The sequence below is a fragment of the Lytechinus variegatus genome, chromosome 11, assembly GCF_018143015.1.
Source record: "Lytechinus variegatus isolate NC3 chromosome 11, Lvar_3.0, whole genome shotgun sequence".
In the NCBI taxonomy this organism is placed as follows: Eukaryota; Metazoa; Echinodermata; class Echinoidea; order Temnopleuroida; family Toxopneustidae; genus Lytechinus; species Lytechinus variegatus.
In genome coordinates, this window is record NC_054750.1 from 16,970,449 (window position 1) to 16,989,422 (window position 18,974).

The 18,974-nt window shown below is 36.3% G+C and overlaps 1 protein-coding gene across 4 annotated transcripts in view; it reads right to left on the reverse strand.

Moving 5' to 3' along the window:
* Positions 1-536: 536 nt before the first annotated feature.
* LOC121423836 (beta-1,3-glucan-binding protein-like) overlaps positions 537-18,974 on the reverse strand; it is a 28,834-nt gene continuing 10,396 nt past the window's right edge. For all 4 annotated transcript variants that reach the window (XM_041619341.1, XM_041619342.1, XM_041619344.1 and 1 more), the window contains 9 exons: positions 8,869-9,014; positions 8,018-8,092; positions 6,828-6,888; positions 5,867-6,049; positions 5,285-5,362; positions 4,411-4,525; positions 2,614-2,688; positions 1,846-1,987; positions 537-1,366 (listed from right to left, as the gene is read on the reverse strand). In XM_041619341.1, the coding sequence (XP_041475275.1) occupies positions 1,133-1,366; positions 1,846-1,987; positions 2,614-2,688; positions 4,411-4,525; positions 5,285-5,362; positions 5,867-6,049; positions 6,828-6,888; positions 8,018-8,092; positions 8,869-9,014 (1,109 nt within the window). In that variant the 3' untranslated portion in view covers positions 537-1,132. The remainder of the gene's footprint in view (positions 1,367-1,845; positions 1,988-2,613; positions 2,689-4,410; positions 4,526-5,284; positions 5,363-5,866; positions 6,050-6,827; positions 6,889-8,017; positions 8,093-8,868; positions 9,015-18,974) is intronic.

The following is an 18,974-nucleotide window of genomic DNA, read 5'->3' on the forward strand; positions in this document are numbered from 1 at the left end:
AGTAAATGAAATAGTTATAGAAAGATGTCAGATACTTTCTGTTTTCTTGGTCTTTGTCAATCCATCTGCAATGTATCTGCAGTATTCATCACATTATAGCAAAACTGTTTTATTCTTTTAATATAGTTTTTCAACATTGTATTGATCCATCTATCTATCTATCCATTTATTGATTTGTTTGATTTTTGATGGGGGAATAATTTACAACAAATATTGGTTAACTTTTATCTATTCTGCACATCTTTCAAGTCGGTCTTTCTTACCCTCCCTCTCTATTCTATTTTCCATTCTTTCTCCCATCTCTCTTTCCTTCCTCCTATTTGCCTCTTTCTTTCCTCACTCAATTTCACCCCCTTCTCCTATCTCTCTCACTCTTTTCCCTCCACCTTTTACCCCGAGCCACTTCTTGTTATCCATCTCTAGCCTACTCGTTGCTCTCTTTCCATTTTGTTCTCCTTCCTATTTTGATCTTTCTCATCTCTTCTTCAACATGATTGCTCTACTAAAGAATAAATTCACCACACAACACAATTCGATGCCGATATAATGAAGAATTGATTTAATCAGGTAAGAATAATGTTGAAAGTAGCAGGATAACTCTACAGTGATCAAGGGTGTAATATTTCAGAACTTTTTATACAGGTAATTCCCTGGTCAACTCTTCTTTTATGTGTGTGTGTGTGAGGGTGGGCGTGTGTGTGTGTGGAGGGGGGGGGGGGGGGAATTGTTTATTCACATAAATATATGTCTTGGATGATAAGATCAAAGAGTGTTCAGAGACAGATGTTGATAGCGAGAAACCTATCATCCCATTAAAGAGAAAATTATGAATCGACTTGAGAAACGTCTTATTTACAATTCAATTATGTTGTCAAAAATCATTTTACAGAATAAACCAAGACAATGCTCTTGGCCTGATCTGTTCATCATTTCTTAAGTGATGACGTTTAATCGTTTTAACGTTACCATGGAAAACCTGGACGATTTAATTCCTGTTTTTTGCGTCGTACGTTCTGTTTATAATCCATGTTCATGAATCGGATTATTAAAAAAATGAAGAAATGAATGATTTTTAACATGAATTAAAAAATTGATTTCGTCATGCAAGAGTGATCGGTTGATATCGGTCGGTCTATCGGTCGCGCAAGTGGTAGGTCGTCTGGCCGTCCTCGGCGTACACACGGACATAGTTAACCTGCATGGCAGCTTCTTCTCCATCCCAAGTAGGTAGCCAATCATTCCTAGCATTCCAGAAATCACGGGCAGCAGTGGGAGAATCGTTCGTCCATGGTTTAGGGGGGTTGTAGGTTGCTGTGTCACCGAAATAGTTTACTCCTCCAACGGCTACGTTCAGGATCAAGTAAAACTAATGAAGAGGGATAGAAATAAAGTGATTAAAAAAAATTGTTACAGGTCTATGCATCAATATGTATCTGGAATACATATGTCTATAACGTGTCTCCCCACCATGCCCACAGTGCAATTGTCTTACCAGGACCTTAAAAAATAATATAGTTTTTGGTTGGTTGACTGCATAATAATGATTTCTTTAGAATGAAGTGCAATATAGAATTAGAAAATAATGAAATAGATCAGGCTTGTAATTGACAAGCATGTCTATCTGATTCGGAACACGATAAAACCAGGGGGCTGTTTCATAAAGCTGTTCGTAAGTTAAAAGCGATTTTAAGAACGACTGGTGAACCTTTCATACGCGCTTAACCATCGCCACTGAATATACCATTTACCACAAGAAAGGATCTCTAGTTGTTCTTAAAGTCGCTCTTAACTTACGAACAGCTTTATGAAACACCCACCAGAGTACAATTTTGAAAGCATCTATACCTCCTGGTCAAATGGAGTGAATTTGTTGGTAGAGTGTCCCCATGGGTTGTCAATACCCGGTGCTTGATCCGCGAATTCACCAAACTCCCAGAAGCCACTGCCAGGGTCTACAGACAGTATTTCCTCGTCATCAACGAAAAACCTGAATGTAGTAAGTAGAATCGTTGTTTTAAATATATTTGCAAGAATAAAATAATCTATGTAGTCTAATGTAAAGTAGTGTAAGAAGGAAGAGAAAATATAGTACAAAAATAGCAGCCGTACTATAGTAGTAGTAGTATTATAGTAGTAGTAGTAGTAGTAGTCGTAGTAGTATTAGTAGTGGTAGTGGTAGTAGTAGTAGAAATAGTCGTATATAGTATAGTTTTATATAGTAGTAGTAGTAGTAGTAGTAGTAGTAGTAGTAGAAGAAGAAGTAGTAGTAGTAGTAGTTACAGTAGTTTTTTTTTGATAATGTTGGAATTTCAATAGCGATGATGATCTACACATGGCAACACTGATTTTTATTGTGATACATATAATATGATATAATAATAACCAGTGATAATAGAAGAACATGATTGTTATTATGACGTTATTATTCATATAACTGCATGAACTTAAAAATTGCCAGGACGACAATATCTTTGTATAGTCCATAACAACTATCACTTCATTTCTGTCTGAATATCGTGTGTTAAATTAACTAACATGCCTCGATCGATCTTTATCAAACAGTATTTATATCATAAACTTCCAAAATAACAATTACAATGTAATACAACTTACTTCATTGAATCCATAGTCCAGTCCAGTACATACTTGTGAAACCCACTTCCAAAGGTTTGACCATCAGGGAGATTTCTGAAATAAATGACATTTCAGCTTGAGGTACTGTGGTGAAGTGAATAATAATTATGTCTTTGGATTATAGATCACTAAGGGGGGGGGTTCAAGTCTCACGACGGTACATAGTCTTTATTAATTTACACGCACTCACATACACACCCTCACACACATTCATACAAGGACCTGGGATTGATTTTGAAAGAAAAGCTGCTAGTTTATTTTAGAAAGTTTGACAAGCAAGCAAAAAAAAAAGAAGACAGAAATTAAAAAAAGGAAGGTGATTTTGGTCACTGAAAAGTAATTGCAGAGCAAAAAACAAACATAATAAAATTAAAAGTAATAAAGGCATTTCGTTCCAAAATGAAGGTGATTTGGGCCAAATTTCTACATTATACCATACTGATCAAATTTAACTCTTTGGGGCTATTTCCCCAGCACTGACACCCGCTTCCCATATCCACAAATGCTTAAAGGGGTGGTCCGGGCTGAAAATATTTATAATTAAATAAATAGAGTAAAATTCACAGAGCAAAATGCTGAAAATTTCATCAAAATCGGACAACAAATAACTAAGATATTGAATTTGAAAGTGTATCAATATTTTTTTTGACAGTTATATGCACATCGTCATGAATATTCCTTTTTCTTATATTATTTCATGAAATGATGTTTCATTTATTCATACATGTGTAAATGATGTCTCCACTATGACGAAATAAATTGCGGCAATAAATAACGAATGCATTTAATCAGTTTTCAATGCAATTGTTTTAGTTCTTGGAAGAAAAAAATTAAATACACCTAATTTCAGAAAATAAATTAGAAAGAACAAGTGGGAATATGACATCATTAGTCCACCTTATGAATATTCATAAAGACATGCCTGGAACTGTTTCACCGAAATAATGAAAATCTTTAAAATTTAATAACTGCGTTGTTTGTTATCCGATTTTGATCACATTTTCAGCATTTTGCTTTGTGAGTTTTTATATTAATTGAGATATACATATCTCCAGCCTGGACCATCCCTTTAAAACATGGTGCAGTTGACCGATATCAAATCCCCCCATGTTTAAAGGAGAATGAAACCTTTGAAACAAAATAGCTTGTGTGAAAACAGAAAATCAAAGAAACAGATCAACAAAGTTTGAGGAAATTCGGACAAATAATGAGAAAGTTATAAGCATCTGAATATTGCGATCAATAATGCTATGGAGATCCTCCTTTTGGCAATGCGACAAGGATGTGTGATGTCACTTATGAACTACTCTCCCTATTAATATAGTGTATATTTCACTTAAACTGCCTCTTTTATCTCATCTATCATTAGATCGTGTATTCTTTCTATAGCACGGCGTGTAATACAGGTTTTTAAAGAATACATCATGGATGAAGAGTTTGTATTACCATAAGAAAAAGCAAAAAGAGACATTTTGTGGGTATTTTATAGTCCATCAAATAGGTCCATGATCAAAGGGAAAGTTGTTCACATGTGACATCACACATCCTTGTCGTATTGTCAACGGGAGGATCTCTATGGCATTAGTGATTGCAATATTCAAATGCTCATATCTTTCTCAATATTTGTCTGATTGATCTCAAACTTTCTTTGTTCTTATTCTTTGATTTTTCTGTTTCGACACAGGCCTACTTTTTCCAAAGGTTTCATTCCCCTTTAAAGACCTGTCTTCTTCAATGGCGTTTTCTAGAGTACTTAAAATGTTTAAATGAACTTACTTTGTTGCATGTGTTTTAGGGTATCCGTTGAGAGGCCAGAATGGTCCCCAGTGCATAGTTGATCCCATCTGATCTACCCCAGCTGATACCTCACCATATTTCATATCTGCATTACCTAACAAATAAAATAAATCAACCATATTAAAAATAATGAATTATGGTATATATTTTTTTCAATCATTCAAAGTGTGTGGTAGTTAGGGAAGCATAATTGGTATATTATGTGTCAGTGATTTAGTTTGAATTTAAGAGATATGTTATCATGGTTATTACAAGTTTATCACATCATCATCACCACCACCACCATCACCACCATCATCATCATCATCATCATCATCATCATCAACACCAATATCATAATAAGCAGAACCAGCATCACAATCAACATCATCATCATCGGTATCATTGTAATGAGCAGGAGCATAATCATCATCACCATCATCATCATCGCCATCCTCATCATCATCATCATCATCAATATCATCATCATCATCAATATCATTATCAGCATCATTATCATTATGATGATGATGATCATCATCATCATCATCATTGCGAACTGTTCAACCTAGGCACGGGTCTGAAGGGAGGGGGAATTTAGGCGCATGCCCTATTTTTGTTAACCCAAATCTGATTTCCCATATTGCCTCTACTTCTAAAAAAATAGGTACTTTTCTTTATTTTGTCAGAAATTTAGAAGGAATTGACCCAAAGTTAATATACCCCTTGAGCATGTGGACCTCTATCTGGTCCCTCCCCTCACAATATAAATGACAGACTATAACAATATTATTTTCTGGATTTTATTGGCCTATAGGCATTACTCCGATTAATAACTGAGTTATTTTCATTCTAATTTGACGATGCAACTCACCTCTGCTTTCAACCAGATCTATTTCTCCCGAAGCAGGCCAATTTCCATATGCATTGCGAGTAGGTAAAAGCCAAATAGCTGTCAATATAAACAAAAATATGATTTTATTTCGTCCACTCCAACTTTATATTACACACTTTATTTGATTGTAATTATTGTATCGTGCCATATTAAGGGTTTTACGGTAGTTAATTTGATGTTTTGGAGAACGGTTTATCATTTCTTCGTTTTCTTCTTATTATACTTTTTTATTCTCATTTTCTTCTATTTTCCTTTGTTGTCTTTTTCCTTCTCGTTCTCCATTTCTCCTACTTTTTTTCTTTTACTCCCCTCCTCTTCACCTTTCTATAATTCCTTTGTAATATTTCATTGATGCTTCTGTTTATGTTAACATATTTTTCATTGTCCGTTAAACACTGGCTTTTAAATGTTTACTATGTCATTTAAATATTATGTTCCACACGGCCCCAATGGGAATCAGTCTGTGAACTGTTTGGGCTTTTTCAACCGTGTATGAATAAAATAAATCTCATTATTTATTATTCGATGTTTGATAGGTAACAAAACATAATGACGTCATACCAGGCCACAGCCAATCACCGGTAGGTAGCTTAGCCTCCACCTCCAGTCGTCCGTACTTAAAGGAGAACGAATCGACAGTTCGCAGGCGAGCAGATTGTATTGGATTCAGAATGTTATCAGCAGTTCCAGTTCGGTCACATCCCCACCATGCATTTCCAGTACAAAGGTTAGCAGGCGAAGCACCTTCATCAATGAAAATTTATTTTTAAAACATCAGCATGTTTAACAAGGGTGTAAATATTAAAGTCTTTCATCAATTTAAAGATATTCATTTTCAAGGTTTGAATCATAAGGTAGATAAAAGATAAAACATTTACATCATAGTTAAGGTGTTCGGGGCAAGGCCATACAATGGCTGAAATTTTTATCTCCCTTGCCATTCAGTCAGTTCTCCTAAATGGTGTTACCTCTTAATAACTAGACCTGTTATCCAGACTTCAGTGATCACCTTCAAGGGCAACCTGAACACATAACTGTTCAAGAATGACTTTTTAAAGACATTGACCTATTGTTCAGACATGTATTATATGTAAATAGTCTTTGTTGCTCTGCTCTGAAGCGCCTTGAGCATCTAATCAAGATGGAAAGTGCGCTATACAAATCTCACGTATTAACATTAACATAAAATGTGCGAACGGCGCGATCTAAAATCTGATGCAAGTAGGAAAGATCTGCAATCAAAATGTCTGAATCAACCCAGTTACCCGGCATTTTGGCTTGCATCATTTTTTGTACAAAGGACCATTTTTCAAACATGGAATAATCCGAAACGTTTCTGTTTTCTCTTTCTCTTCCATTCCACCCCCCTCTTTGCTATACTCTTTTTCTCTCCCCCTCCCTCCCTCCACTCTTCCTTCTTTGTCCTCCACTTCCTTTATAATCTACCCCTCCCCCTCCCTGCCTCAACTCCCCTCTCCCTTTCCATGTATAAAGCTAAGTATATCAAACGAGGAGAACTCACCCCACAGATCTAATCTTGAACTTGTCACCGAACCCTCTCCCAAAAGATCCTCGGTTAATGTCTGATCAATGGCGTTTGGAAAGAGAAGGGGGGGGGGGAGAAAGTGAGAATGAGAAAGGGAGTAAGATAAATAAAGAGAGGGGGGAAGGAGGGAGATGTATATTGAAGTAGTAGCGGTGTTGTCTCAGTCGGTAACGCGTCTGGCCGTCGAACTAAATATCATGGGTTCGAGTCCACCTCGGGCGGATGACTGAAGCCAGTGCGTTGTGTGTAAACGTCTCTCCCATGTTTTATAGATGAAGGCTATGTTACAATGGAAAACACTCCGTCCCTCGGATAGGACGTTAAATGGAGACCCCTTGTAGAGGAGAGTCACCACCTTTGCACTTAATGAACCCATTACACTATTCGTATAAGAGTAGGGGGAAACCCCGGTGTAGTGGTCCACCTGCACCCCCCCCCCCAATCAGTTATATCGGGAGGAGAGACCTGCGGGTCATAGTGATTCAGTTTGCTTTTCTCCTCCCAGGCACAGGTGACGCCAAACAAATAATAAAGAAAATTGCACGGAAAGGGAGGGGATAGAAAGCGGGGAAAGAAGTGGATCATTGTAAGAAGGTTAGGGTGGACAATCAAGAAAAGAATATTCAAAATCACAATGCTTATCAATCACTTGTTCATCAATCAAAACTTCCGAAGTAATGATCGAATACAATATACTGAGGATCATGTTGACGATTGGTCAAAAGTTAATCACGAGTTTTTCCCATGAACCTTTTGTATTTGGTTGATCTGTCAGTGCTATTGGTCCTGGTCCTAATTTAAAACGGACAATACTGTCTTGGATAAACGTTTGTTGCACTTTGCATCATTGAAGATAAAAGTTTGTCACACTACTTCTTTTATATCTTATAAAACTAGGTGGCATTGTGTATCATGTTTATCATGAACATATACTAAACATACTCAATAGGCGAAAACAACAACTGCGCATGTCCAAAGTGCAAGCACGGAGCAAGTTTAAACTCGTTACCATGATAATAGAGCATGAAATTTCTCTCTTATATTGGCCTAACTCTTGGAAAAGTTACACATTGCGGTAACGCTAATGAGAATATTTACAATAGTATACAAAAACGAAGAAAAAAAAGGTTTTGAATAAACCTGGGGGAATTGATTGTGCTGCCTACCGGTTTTATGAAGAGCTTTCCATCCTTGACGTAGCTGTTTGAGCGATTGTTGGTATAATATTGGAATTCCCAGTTCTGCAAATAGAAAACATGTAAAGAGTATCGTGAAATCTTTACTATGCAAACTTATAATTTGATCACAAATATTTACTGACATCTCTTCATAGAACTGTAACACTGGGTATTAATGATGATGGGATGGATAAGTAGGGCGCCAGGAACACATTTCAAAAAGAGATGCAATTGAACGCATCTCCGCAAATCATTCAATTTGATTTGCAACCGATAAGAAGTCCGCATTCGGGTTTGCGCGAGATTTCGTTTTAATTACAATTTGCGTTTATATGCAACACTTTCTTAAACGGGGCTCCCTATCAGGTTGTTCCAAATGAAATGAATGTGTACAACTTGTTGAAAAAAAGATAGATTAATTAATAAGCAAACAACTAAGACTTTAATTAAAAAAAAATCATACAGGAATACCTTCAGAAGTTAACAAAAGCAATTGCAAACCGAAGAAATCGTAAAAAGGAAGTTACCGTTTATAAACTTCCAATTCAATTTCAAAACATACGTAATAATAATCATTTTTCTCCTTCTTCTCCCCCGTCTTCATTTTCTTCTTCTTATTCTTCCTCTTCCTTCTCCTTGTTCTTTTCTCCTCCTCCTTCTCCTTCTTCTTCTTCTCCTCCTCCTGAAGAAGAGCAGAGTTCCCTTGCTCCAAACGTCGAGACCACCAGTTTTCTTAAGATCTATATATTATCAGAGATATTTTGTACCTAAATGTTTCAAGACTATCTAACATGTTTAAACCAAAAATCTTGTCATATATTGTTTTCGTTACTACATACCCCTCCTCCTCCAGCTGTAATTTCATGTTCCCAGATGTCTAGATTTAAAGAATTAAATTCTTCTTGGAAGATGAGACCATTGCAGGGTGGAGACGACATGTCACATGACGAGTCACATGGGTACATGCTACATTGTGATGGAACACCTACAAAGATAAACAATCAAATCAGGTAATTTATGATTAACCGCTCTTACTCAATATCAACCATTTAATATTAACAGGCTAAGTTGCCAGTCAAACACATTAGATTCGATCGCTCGTTAACCATAAATATTATAAAATGGCAGGCTTGCTTGGTTGTCAAACAGAAAACAATAAAAGGCTCAATCCCTCAGCAAACACTAACACAACAAAAACTGCAGGCCCAATCAGCTGTCAACCATAGATATACTAATTGCGTCCTTATTTCTGAGTTGTCAACCAACAAATTTGGCAACACTACCTCGTCAACAACCACCATGACAACATTGCGAGCTATACAACCGCTACATATAACATGCGGACTCAATTGCTCGTCGGCCATAAAATATGATAAAATCACAAGTCCCGTCGTCCGGTTACCACAAAATATGACAACATTGCAAACTCGATCACTCGTCATCCACTAAATATGACGAGGTTATGGACTCGACCACTCGCTAAACACACAATATGACAACAAATTCAGACTCTATCACCCATCAAACATCAAATATAACATTACAGACTCGATAGCCCGTCAACCGATAAATATGCCATTCCATTCTCAATCGCTCGTCAACCAATAAACATCAAAAACATTTCACACGCATTCACTCGTCAACCAATATATATGACATTTCAGACTCAATGGTTCGTCAACCAATAAATATGACAACACTTCAGGCCCAATCACTCGTCAACAAATAAATGTGCCAACATTTAAATTTATATTGCTAGTCAACAAATACATATGACAACATTCCATTCTCAATCGCTCGTCAACCAATAAACATCAAAAACATTTCACACGCATTCACTCGTCAACCAATATATATGGCATTTCAGACTCAATGGTTCGTCAACCAATAAATATGACAACATTTCAGGCCAAATCACTCGTCAACCAATAAATATGACAACATTTCAGGCACAACTGCTCGTCAACCAATAAGCGTGACCACTTTTCAGACTCAATCGTTCATCAACCAATAAACATAACAGCAATTCAGGCTCGATCGCTCGACAGCCAATAAAAATTGGGTGTCGTGACCGAGTGGTCTAAGGCGCCTGACTATACGTGGAAAGTCCGGGGTTCGATCCCAGCCGCGGCACCTATATTCGTGCCGAATTTCGATTAGTAATATACTTCTTTTTCAAGAATTCTAACAAATAGTCCTTAAATTCATTTTTCGAACGCAAATATCATAAATTTTTCATCTCTAGCTGCGGATTTGCATTTTAATATGCTACTCTTCATTGATTCTTACAAATAGTTCTGAAATACATATTTCTTCTGGTTAATTCTAAAAGTATTTCATCACTCACTGATTTGATATGATACAAATCCTCTTCATTAAAGTTTACAACTAATCATTAAAATGCCCCCTTTTAAGGTGAATTCATATAAGGCCAGAAAATCAGATCGCGCTTCGCGCTTGCATTAAGCTGATGAGAGACTTATCCTTTTCCATGAATTCCTACAAATATTCCTTAAAATGTTCCCCTTTCAGGTAAGTATATCCCAAATTTCAGTTCACACCTCGTGCTTGCATGCTTAATTAGATACGCATCGTGAGATTACTTCTTCCTGACATGTTCCGATTATAAGTGTAAATATCAATAATTTTGAGCACGAGGTTCGTTCTCGCATTTATCACTAGCTATGCATCATATTAATGATTAAATGAAGCGTTTATAATATTCATCTGTGTTAATATCTCCATGGAATATTCGTTCTTAGGATCCTAATCATGGAGCTACTACGGCTGTGTAAATAGAATAAAAATATGCTCTCGCTACGCTCTCGTATTCGGTCGATTTATTTCGCGATTTACCTATCATCTGTATTAATTCATATACAAAGTATCTTTTTTAATCTTCTCTTTCCAAATATGAATATCAATAATTTTCAGCTCGCGTTTCGCGCAAGCATTCATTGTTTAAATGGATAGGAATCACGTTTATGATTTAAAAATAAATAAATATTAACTTAAATCTTAACGTCATGATATTGAAATACATATGTGTGTAAATATACTTTGAAAGGGGCGCAATTTCATCACTTGCGCCGTTTGTCCTAAATAAGCCACTGTCGTTAACCAATAAATATGATGACCGTTCAGTTTCAAACGCTCGTAAAACAAATAAATATGACATAATTTCAGGACCAATCGCTCACCAACAACAAAGTACTGACAACACGACGGGCTTAATCGCGGCAACTACTTAGTATGACAAAACTTTGTCTCGATAAGCGATAAACAGCTATTTTTTTTTGTACAAATGTACGATACCTATAAAGGTTATCTAGCAATCGAAAGGCTTTGACACAAGACAAGGTGTATACTTTATATATGATGTAAGAAGTAACTAAAGCATGATAAAAGCTATATTGTCAATAATAAGGCGGTTGATCAAATACACCATCTTAAAGAAATAGCCATGCACTAACCTTTTAAAATATTAATAAGAAAAGGTCAATCGCTCATGGTGACCTAAAAAATACATTTGACGTGCATTTGTTTGGAATCGATTAGAAAGATGTAGATGAAACAAGGATTTTATAAAGAAATCATCGTGATTTTGAAAATCCTCACCAATTATGGAATCGTTCTCACTAGAGTTTGTATCTCCTAATGTTAGAACTAAAGCTGTGATGACTGCTGCGCCGATAGCCAGGACTACGACCATCCCAAAGGCAAGCCAATGCGACGACGAACTTTTCATTGTCTTTTCTTCTATAATCAAGTCGCTCTTAGAGACAGAGTTCCCGTTCGATTTCATCTCATACTTTGCTTCCGACATCTTTGGATGAAATAACGCAGGTTTTCAAATAAAGTACAAGACTATATACATTGATTCGAATGAATAGAACCTGAGAAATGAAGTGATTTAGGCGGCCGGGTCACTAACACTTTCTTTCGTGTCCAGACTCGACTCTTGTTTGTGCTGCTCTTCAATAGTTCAAATTGGACTACTCTTCAAACTGTCATATGCCTAATATCTTCAATTAAATGACAATGTCACGATGTCTGGTCCGATATGTCTTTTAATTATTGCAGTCTGATTTTTCCGATAGAACTACTCTATACAAGTATGGGTAACCTTCTTGTATCGGGTGGTAAATATTGACTGGACCAAATTGGGGATAGGAGACCTTATATAATACCCATATTTAAGGGGCGTGTCTCGTTTAAACAACGAATCAGGACGTTTTTTTTTCATGGGTGTTGTTTTCTATTATAAAGTCAAAACATTGGGAGAGATAACATGTAAAAAGATTCCAAGAGGAGCAATTATAGAATGTCAAAGTGCAAGGGCGGAATTCTTTTTCTTTCTTGCAAGTGGTAATGATGCGAATTCGAGATGAACATGAAAAACATGAAGTCATGCCCCTGAAACAGAGTCAATTCTACCCTTTCCTCATTTTATCTGACTTCATGAAAGCAAGCGGGGATCGCCCCCTGCCCCCCCCCCCCCCGGATCGACGCCCCTGGGTAGTAGTAGTAGTAGTAGTAATAGTAGTACTACTACTTCTTCTACTACTACTACTAAAGCTACATGTACTACTTTGCTAACTTTAACCATTTACATGAGTGTTTAGTTCTCAAATCGTTGTGCAACTGCGTAACATGATAAGACTGACCAATAGTTTAGCTGCTTCTTGAAAGTTTATAGATCCTCCAAAATTGATTGCAAATTTGCCAATTGGACCCAATTTTAACTTCATATAATATTTAAGTGGTTTATCTATCATTATACCATTCATCTGATATCTATGTTTCACGATTTTTATGGAAAAGCAAACATGTGATTAACCCTAATTTCGACGCCTAAGAAGACAGGGGGAGGGGGCTGATTCAGCCCCCTCATGATCTCGGTCGTCGATCGCGTGATCGCGACGAAAATTGGCGTACGCATCACCCATTGCATACTTTACAAAACTCTAAGAACAATTTCTTCGAAAAATTTCATTGCTAATTGATTATGTTAATCTATGCGTAAAATAAATGCAATTTCAACATCACATTTACTTTTGTATGCATTTCCTTTTTTTCTAAATTTCTTATATAATTCTGTTATATTGTTTTTTCAGTGGAAATTTTCGCGGGCTTTATTTTTTTTCAATTCGATTCAATTTCATTTATATCATTTTCAACAGAAGAACAAATCAGTGAGGTCAATATAGTTACATATAGACAAAATAAATTCAACCAGTGATAAATAAATGAGAACTACACTGGGAAAATATTCTTTCCGCATTGCTTAATTGTACACAAGCAATTAAAAAAAAACGCGAAAACGGGCAATCTCTGCTTGTTGGGGTACGATTGGGTGACGCGTTAAGAGTGTAAAAAGGGATTTGTTTGTTTTATAAATTGGTTAAAAAATGCGGGCAAAATTTTATACCGATAATTGTTCATATCAATACGGGGTCATACTTGTTAAAGAGTATGTCATTCAGTAAATTTGATAACGAAAATATATTGGAACAATTGAGATGCCCCTCAAAACAATCAATCATCCAAAGTTTCCATGAAAGTTACCACAAATGGAAAACGTACATGCATGGGCGGAAATCCCAGGGGGGACAGGGGGGTCGTGTCCCCCCTACTCAAAATAGTTGGGGGGACACAATATCAAATGTCCCCCTACTATTTTAGGTCTTTTATGATGGTAAGAAATACATCATTCTAAATCGAAATAAAAACATGTATTTTGGGACGAGGTGACCTTACTTTGGCGATGATAACCCTCTTTTTTTGCTTGTCAAAGTTTCCCGCCCCTTGTCCCCATAGGCGGATCCAGGGGGGCGAGGGGCTCGCCTCCCCTCTTAGCGGAGACTTGGAAAATAAAAAGAATCTTTCGTGCCACTATATAAAAATTTCGCTTGCGCTTCGCGCTCGCATTGCCTGTTAGGTGATTAACATATTTTGTTCAATATGGAGTTTGAATATCAAGTTTGGAAGTCATTATACCAAACGTATTTTACCTCGGAAATCGAAATTTCATTATTTTGTGTAATTTACAAATTGTTTTTTAAAAAGTGCTCTGTAAAATGTCAGTTTTATGGTCTGAATGTTAACATTTGCTGCTTGCGCTGCGTGCTCGCAAATTTTGTTTTATCAGGTACCTATTATTTTCGTGTATTCCATAAACTTTTCAAAATATCCCTTTTTAGGTCTGATTGTCAAGACGTATCAGCTAGCGCGCTCGCATTTTGATTGGCGATCAAATGTTTCAATATTGATTATACAACAAACTACTTAAAATCCCCTTTTCAAAAATTTCAAAAATTTAGCTCGCAATTTCCGCTCGCATTTATGGTTAAAAATATGATAACTGATGCATCCTATTGATAATCACAAAAGTGAAATGTCCATTTTTATACCATGATATCATCAGATTTCGCGCCCTCATTAGGCATTAATAAATATGATATTAATGTAATGATTAAATTGTCCCTTTTGTTTAATCTCGCGCTTAGCAATTAGGAATAGGAAGATAGTCATCATTTTCATATGATGACATTCCGTAAGGATGTCCCGGTCCTATGTCAAAACTTAAAGTTATAATAATATCAGCTCTTTTTAAGTGCGATCCATATCCACCTAATAATTTTTCTACAAAGTGCTTGAAATATAAAGCTGAAATTGACTCTTTTTTCAGATCGGAATATCAAACTTTCATGATTTTCAGGATTAAAGGTGTATTTAGAATGCCTAGATTCTAGGTCTAAATATGAAATACGCTCGCGCATGTTTATTCAGATACTCAACTTGTTTGCTAATTTAAATCATTATCCAGTTCAGATCACAATATCGATTTTTTTTTTCTGCCCGCGCTTTGTACTCGCATTATTAATGTAGGAAGACCCCATATTACTCATCCTCTTGATGATTTACAAAACATGAACAGAGTGGCCCATTTCTAGGTCTAAGTCTCAAGATTTTTTTTCTACTCGCGCTTCGCTCGCATCAGTCGTTAAGTTATATAGCTATCCTGTTCACGATCACAAAAACGGATTAAAATTTTCCATTCTTTCTTCAGAAAGTTCAAAATATTTCAGCTCGCGCTTCGCGCTCACATTTTTTTATTGTTGAAATGTGTAACGCCTTCATGGCTAAGTGCAAGCAGTACTTAACAAGTACCTTTTCAACAGGTACCAGTTCAAAACGTATATAAAAAATTTCTGCTCGCGCTTTGCGTTCGCATTATTAATACTATGTTTCAGGATTTACAAAACATGAATAGAGTGTCTCGTTCAGTAAATATTATAGGACTAAATCTAGAAATTTTCCGCTCGCATTAATTGTTTACTTGGTTATATACCTATTCTGCTTGAGTTACAAAAAGTGCTTAGAATTTCCGTTCCTTAGGTGAAAATGTCCCCCCCCAAAAAAAAAAAAAAAAATCAGCTCGCGCTCGCATTATTTGATTGTTAAATACTACTGTAACAGGTATCTTTTCCATCAGTTCATTTCTGCTCCCCTTTGCGTTCGTAGTAATTATTAAGTTACATACACATCTTTTACAGGATGACAAACCGTGCCCAGAATCAGTTCAAATTTTAGGAAAAATACAATTTCCAAAAAAATTAGCTCGCGCTTCGCGCTCGCATCATATAAATAAGGATTATATTATATATTAATTCATAATAAAGCTAAAAAATGACTAATTATGACTACCCCTTCAAAGAAACAAACCAAAATCATCTTCGAACGCCCGATCGGGGATAATATGGCTGAAACAAATTTCCGCTCCCCCCCCCTATTGGCGAAGGCTGGATCCGCCCCTGTTGCCCCCCTACCCTTTGGGAGAGATTTCCGCCCCTGCGTACATGTACATCTCATTGGGGGAAACGGTCGTTAGGAGTTTTTCTCATGGATAGGGGGGGGGGGGGGTGGGTTCGATCCCGCTCAAGTTTTCGCTTTCCGCTCACTCTTCAAATTCGGGAAAAAAAGTATGATGTTATGGCAGGACGCGATAGCACAGTAAAGTTTCATAACGAAGAGCCCTAGATGATAAAGCAAATGTAATTGTATCCTATTTTTAATCGTTACTTAATCTTGGTTTTTATACACGACGGTCCTACCTGGTGACATGGATGAATAACTTGCCCACATTTTATCAATAAAGACTTATCTACGTCCATGAAAAACTATCCAGATGTTCTCGCCTACACATTCAGTCTAATTGAGACAATAGAGATAAAAGGTAAACACAATCAACCCGAACGATTGATATCTCCATAACGAAAAGGTGTACAAAGTTTACCTCAAAAGTTCGGTTTTATAATAGTCTAAAGTTCAACGGATTTTGTAATACGGTGATACGCCATAATATTTGCCGTGTATTTTTTGTTTGACTTTCTTAAAAACTTTGTTGAATTTGGTAAGCACCCAGAAAACCCCAAACAAGGATGTGTATCAACTCTATGTCACTTGATTACAATAATAATAACTATATTTTTTGTTTTGAAACTATTTCAAAGCATGGGTATGCGCAATGAGGGGTTGTAAATATCAGGATATCATCATTGTTTGGATGTCTGATGTGTTATCACTAAATATCTGAAAGAGGTGTTCAAGGGGTCTCCAAATTGAAAAAAAAAACATTAACGTGAGAGGGGTTTAATGTTTTCAATAAGCTGTACAAAGTTTACCTCAAAAGTCTGTTTTTTGTAACACTCTGATACATGATAATATTTGCCGTGTATTGTATTTAGTTTAAAGGACAAGTTCACCTCGAACAAAAAGTTCATTTTAATAAAAAGGGTAAAATCCAACAAGCATAAGACTGAACATTTCATAAAAATAAAAAAAATAAGAAAGTTAGGACATTTTAAAATTTCGCTTGAATTGACAAAGCAGTTAATACGCATATCTTGGTCTGTGTGCAAATGAAGGGACTATTGACGTCACTCACTCACTAATTATTTTGTTTTTTATTATATGAAATATTCTATTTTTTCTCCATTGTCCTGTGAAATAAAGTTTAATTCCTCCCTGAACACGTCGAACTACCATTATTTTCGACATTTTATGGTTCAGTCGAGTTGGTCCGTGTCAAATTTGAAAAAAATGAAATATTGTATAATTCAAATAATAAAAAAAACCCAAAAGAAATAGTGGGTGAGGGACATAATCGACTCTCTCATTTGCATGTCACTGATTTGCGATTTGTGAGAAAGAAGCGAAACTTTAAGACCTCATAATTTTACATCCGATTTTGATGAATTTTTCAGCGTTATGCTTCCTTGATTTTTCTCAAATGAATTAAACCAACATTTTCCTGGGGTGGACTTGACCTTCAATATTCTTACACACTTAACTGAATTTGGTAACCACCCAGACAACCCCAAACGAGAACATTTACTATGTCACTCGATTCATAATACTGTGACACGTTTGTTTGACTTTCTTAAAAAACTTAATTGAATTTGGTAAGCACCCAGAAAACCACCAACAAGGATGTGTATTAACTCTACGTCACTAGATTACAATAAGAGTAACTGCCTTTTTTCTGTTTAAAACTGATTGAAATCATGGTTATTGGCAATGATGGGTTGTAAATGTTAGGATACAATCTTAGCCCTATCTAGGCCAGGGTATTTTGGGAGTTCCTATGGCCGGGGGGGGGGGGGGCCTCCCAGGCCCCCCCCCTAAGATCTCGGCCGTCGACCGCGCGATCGCGCCGAAAATTGGCACGCGGGTTGTCTGGGACATAATCTACAAGATTGTATAGTAATTTATTTCATGCGAATCGCAATTAAGTGATTATGCTAATTTATGCGTAATTAGTATGCCAAATCATACTTTTTCCTCTAACTCCCTAAATAAAGCTCCAAATGTACTAATTTTTGGTATAGAAACTCTTTGTGGTGTCCTTAGCAAGAATACATGAAAAAAATTGTGATATCAAATCATTTTCTTATGTATTATATTGTTTTTTGCAATTTCTTATGTATTTCTTTGTGTTTTTGACCTTTTGTTTTTCATTGTTTTTTCAATGAAATTTGTTGGGGACTCTTCTGTGATCATAAAAATCATAACATGAATAAATTAAGACTAGCAAAACTAAAAATAATCATACATTTATGAAGTTTGGTTGAAAACACAATTTGCATTGACTTTGTACACGAAATCACGTTTTTGAGCAATTTTCGGTCTGACATGCACTTACATAATGTTGCGTAATTTTGGAACCACGTACCCAGGTGACGCAAAATTGGTCGGTCAAAAAATTTCGCACGGCGAAGATATCGCGCAATTCGTTGAGGGCTAGATAGGGTTAAATGTTGGGATGTGTAATATGCTGAATTACTGAATTCCTAAAGGAGTTGTTCAAGTGGTCTTAAAAATTAGACAAACATTAACATGAGAGGTGCTTTATGTTTTCAATCATTAAATTTAAATTTTCACGGACCGTCTACGAACGATAACGACGACCAACGGAAGAATGCCTACCACACTTTAGATTGCATATGATGCACCACTATAATTTACATTACTGAAAAAGCTGTGGACATATTTTGAGCTTCCCCGTATCAGTTATTATTCTGACACGATAATATGCATGTATGAAACGCAGGCGCGGTTCTAGACTGAGTTTTTTTGGAGGGGACCTTCTGGGGGCTGAGATGAAATGCCTTCCCCCTAATCATCATCATCGTAATCGTCATCGTCATCATCATCATCATCGTCGTCGTCATCATCATCCCCACACCACCACCATCGTCATCATCATCATCATCATCATCATCATCATCATCATCAGTTTTATTATTATTATTTCATCATCATCATATCCATCATTGCTCCAGTGATGGAGCATATTCATTGCAGCAGTTCAATCCTAGTTCAATCTCCGAATTAATATAAATTGTGTTTTTCTTGCTCCTTTTTCCATGCTCTTAGGTCC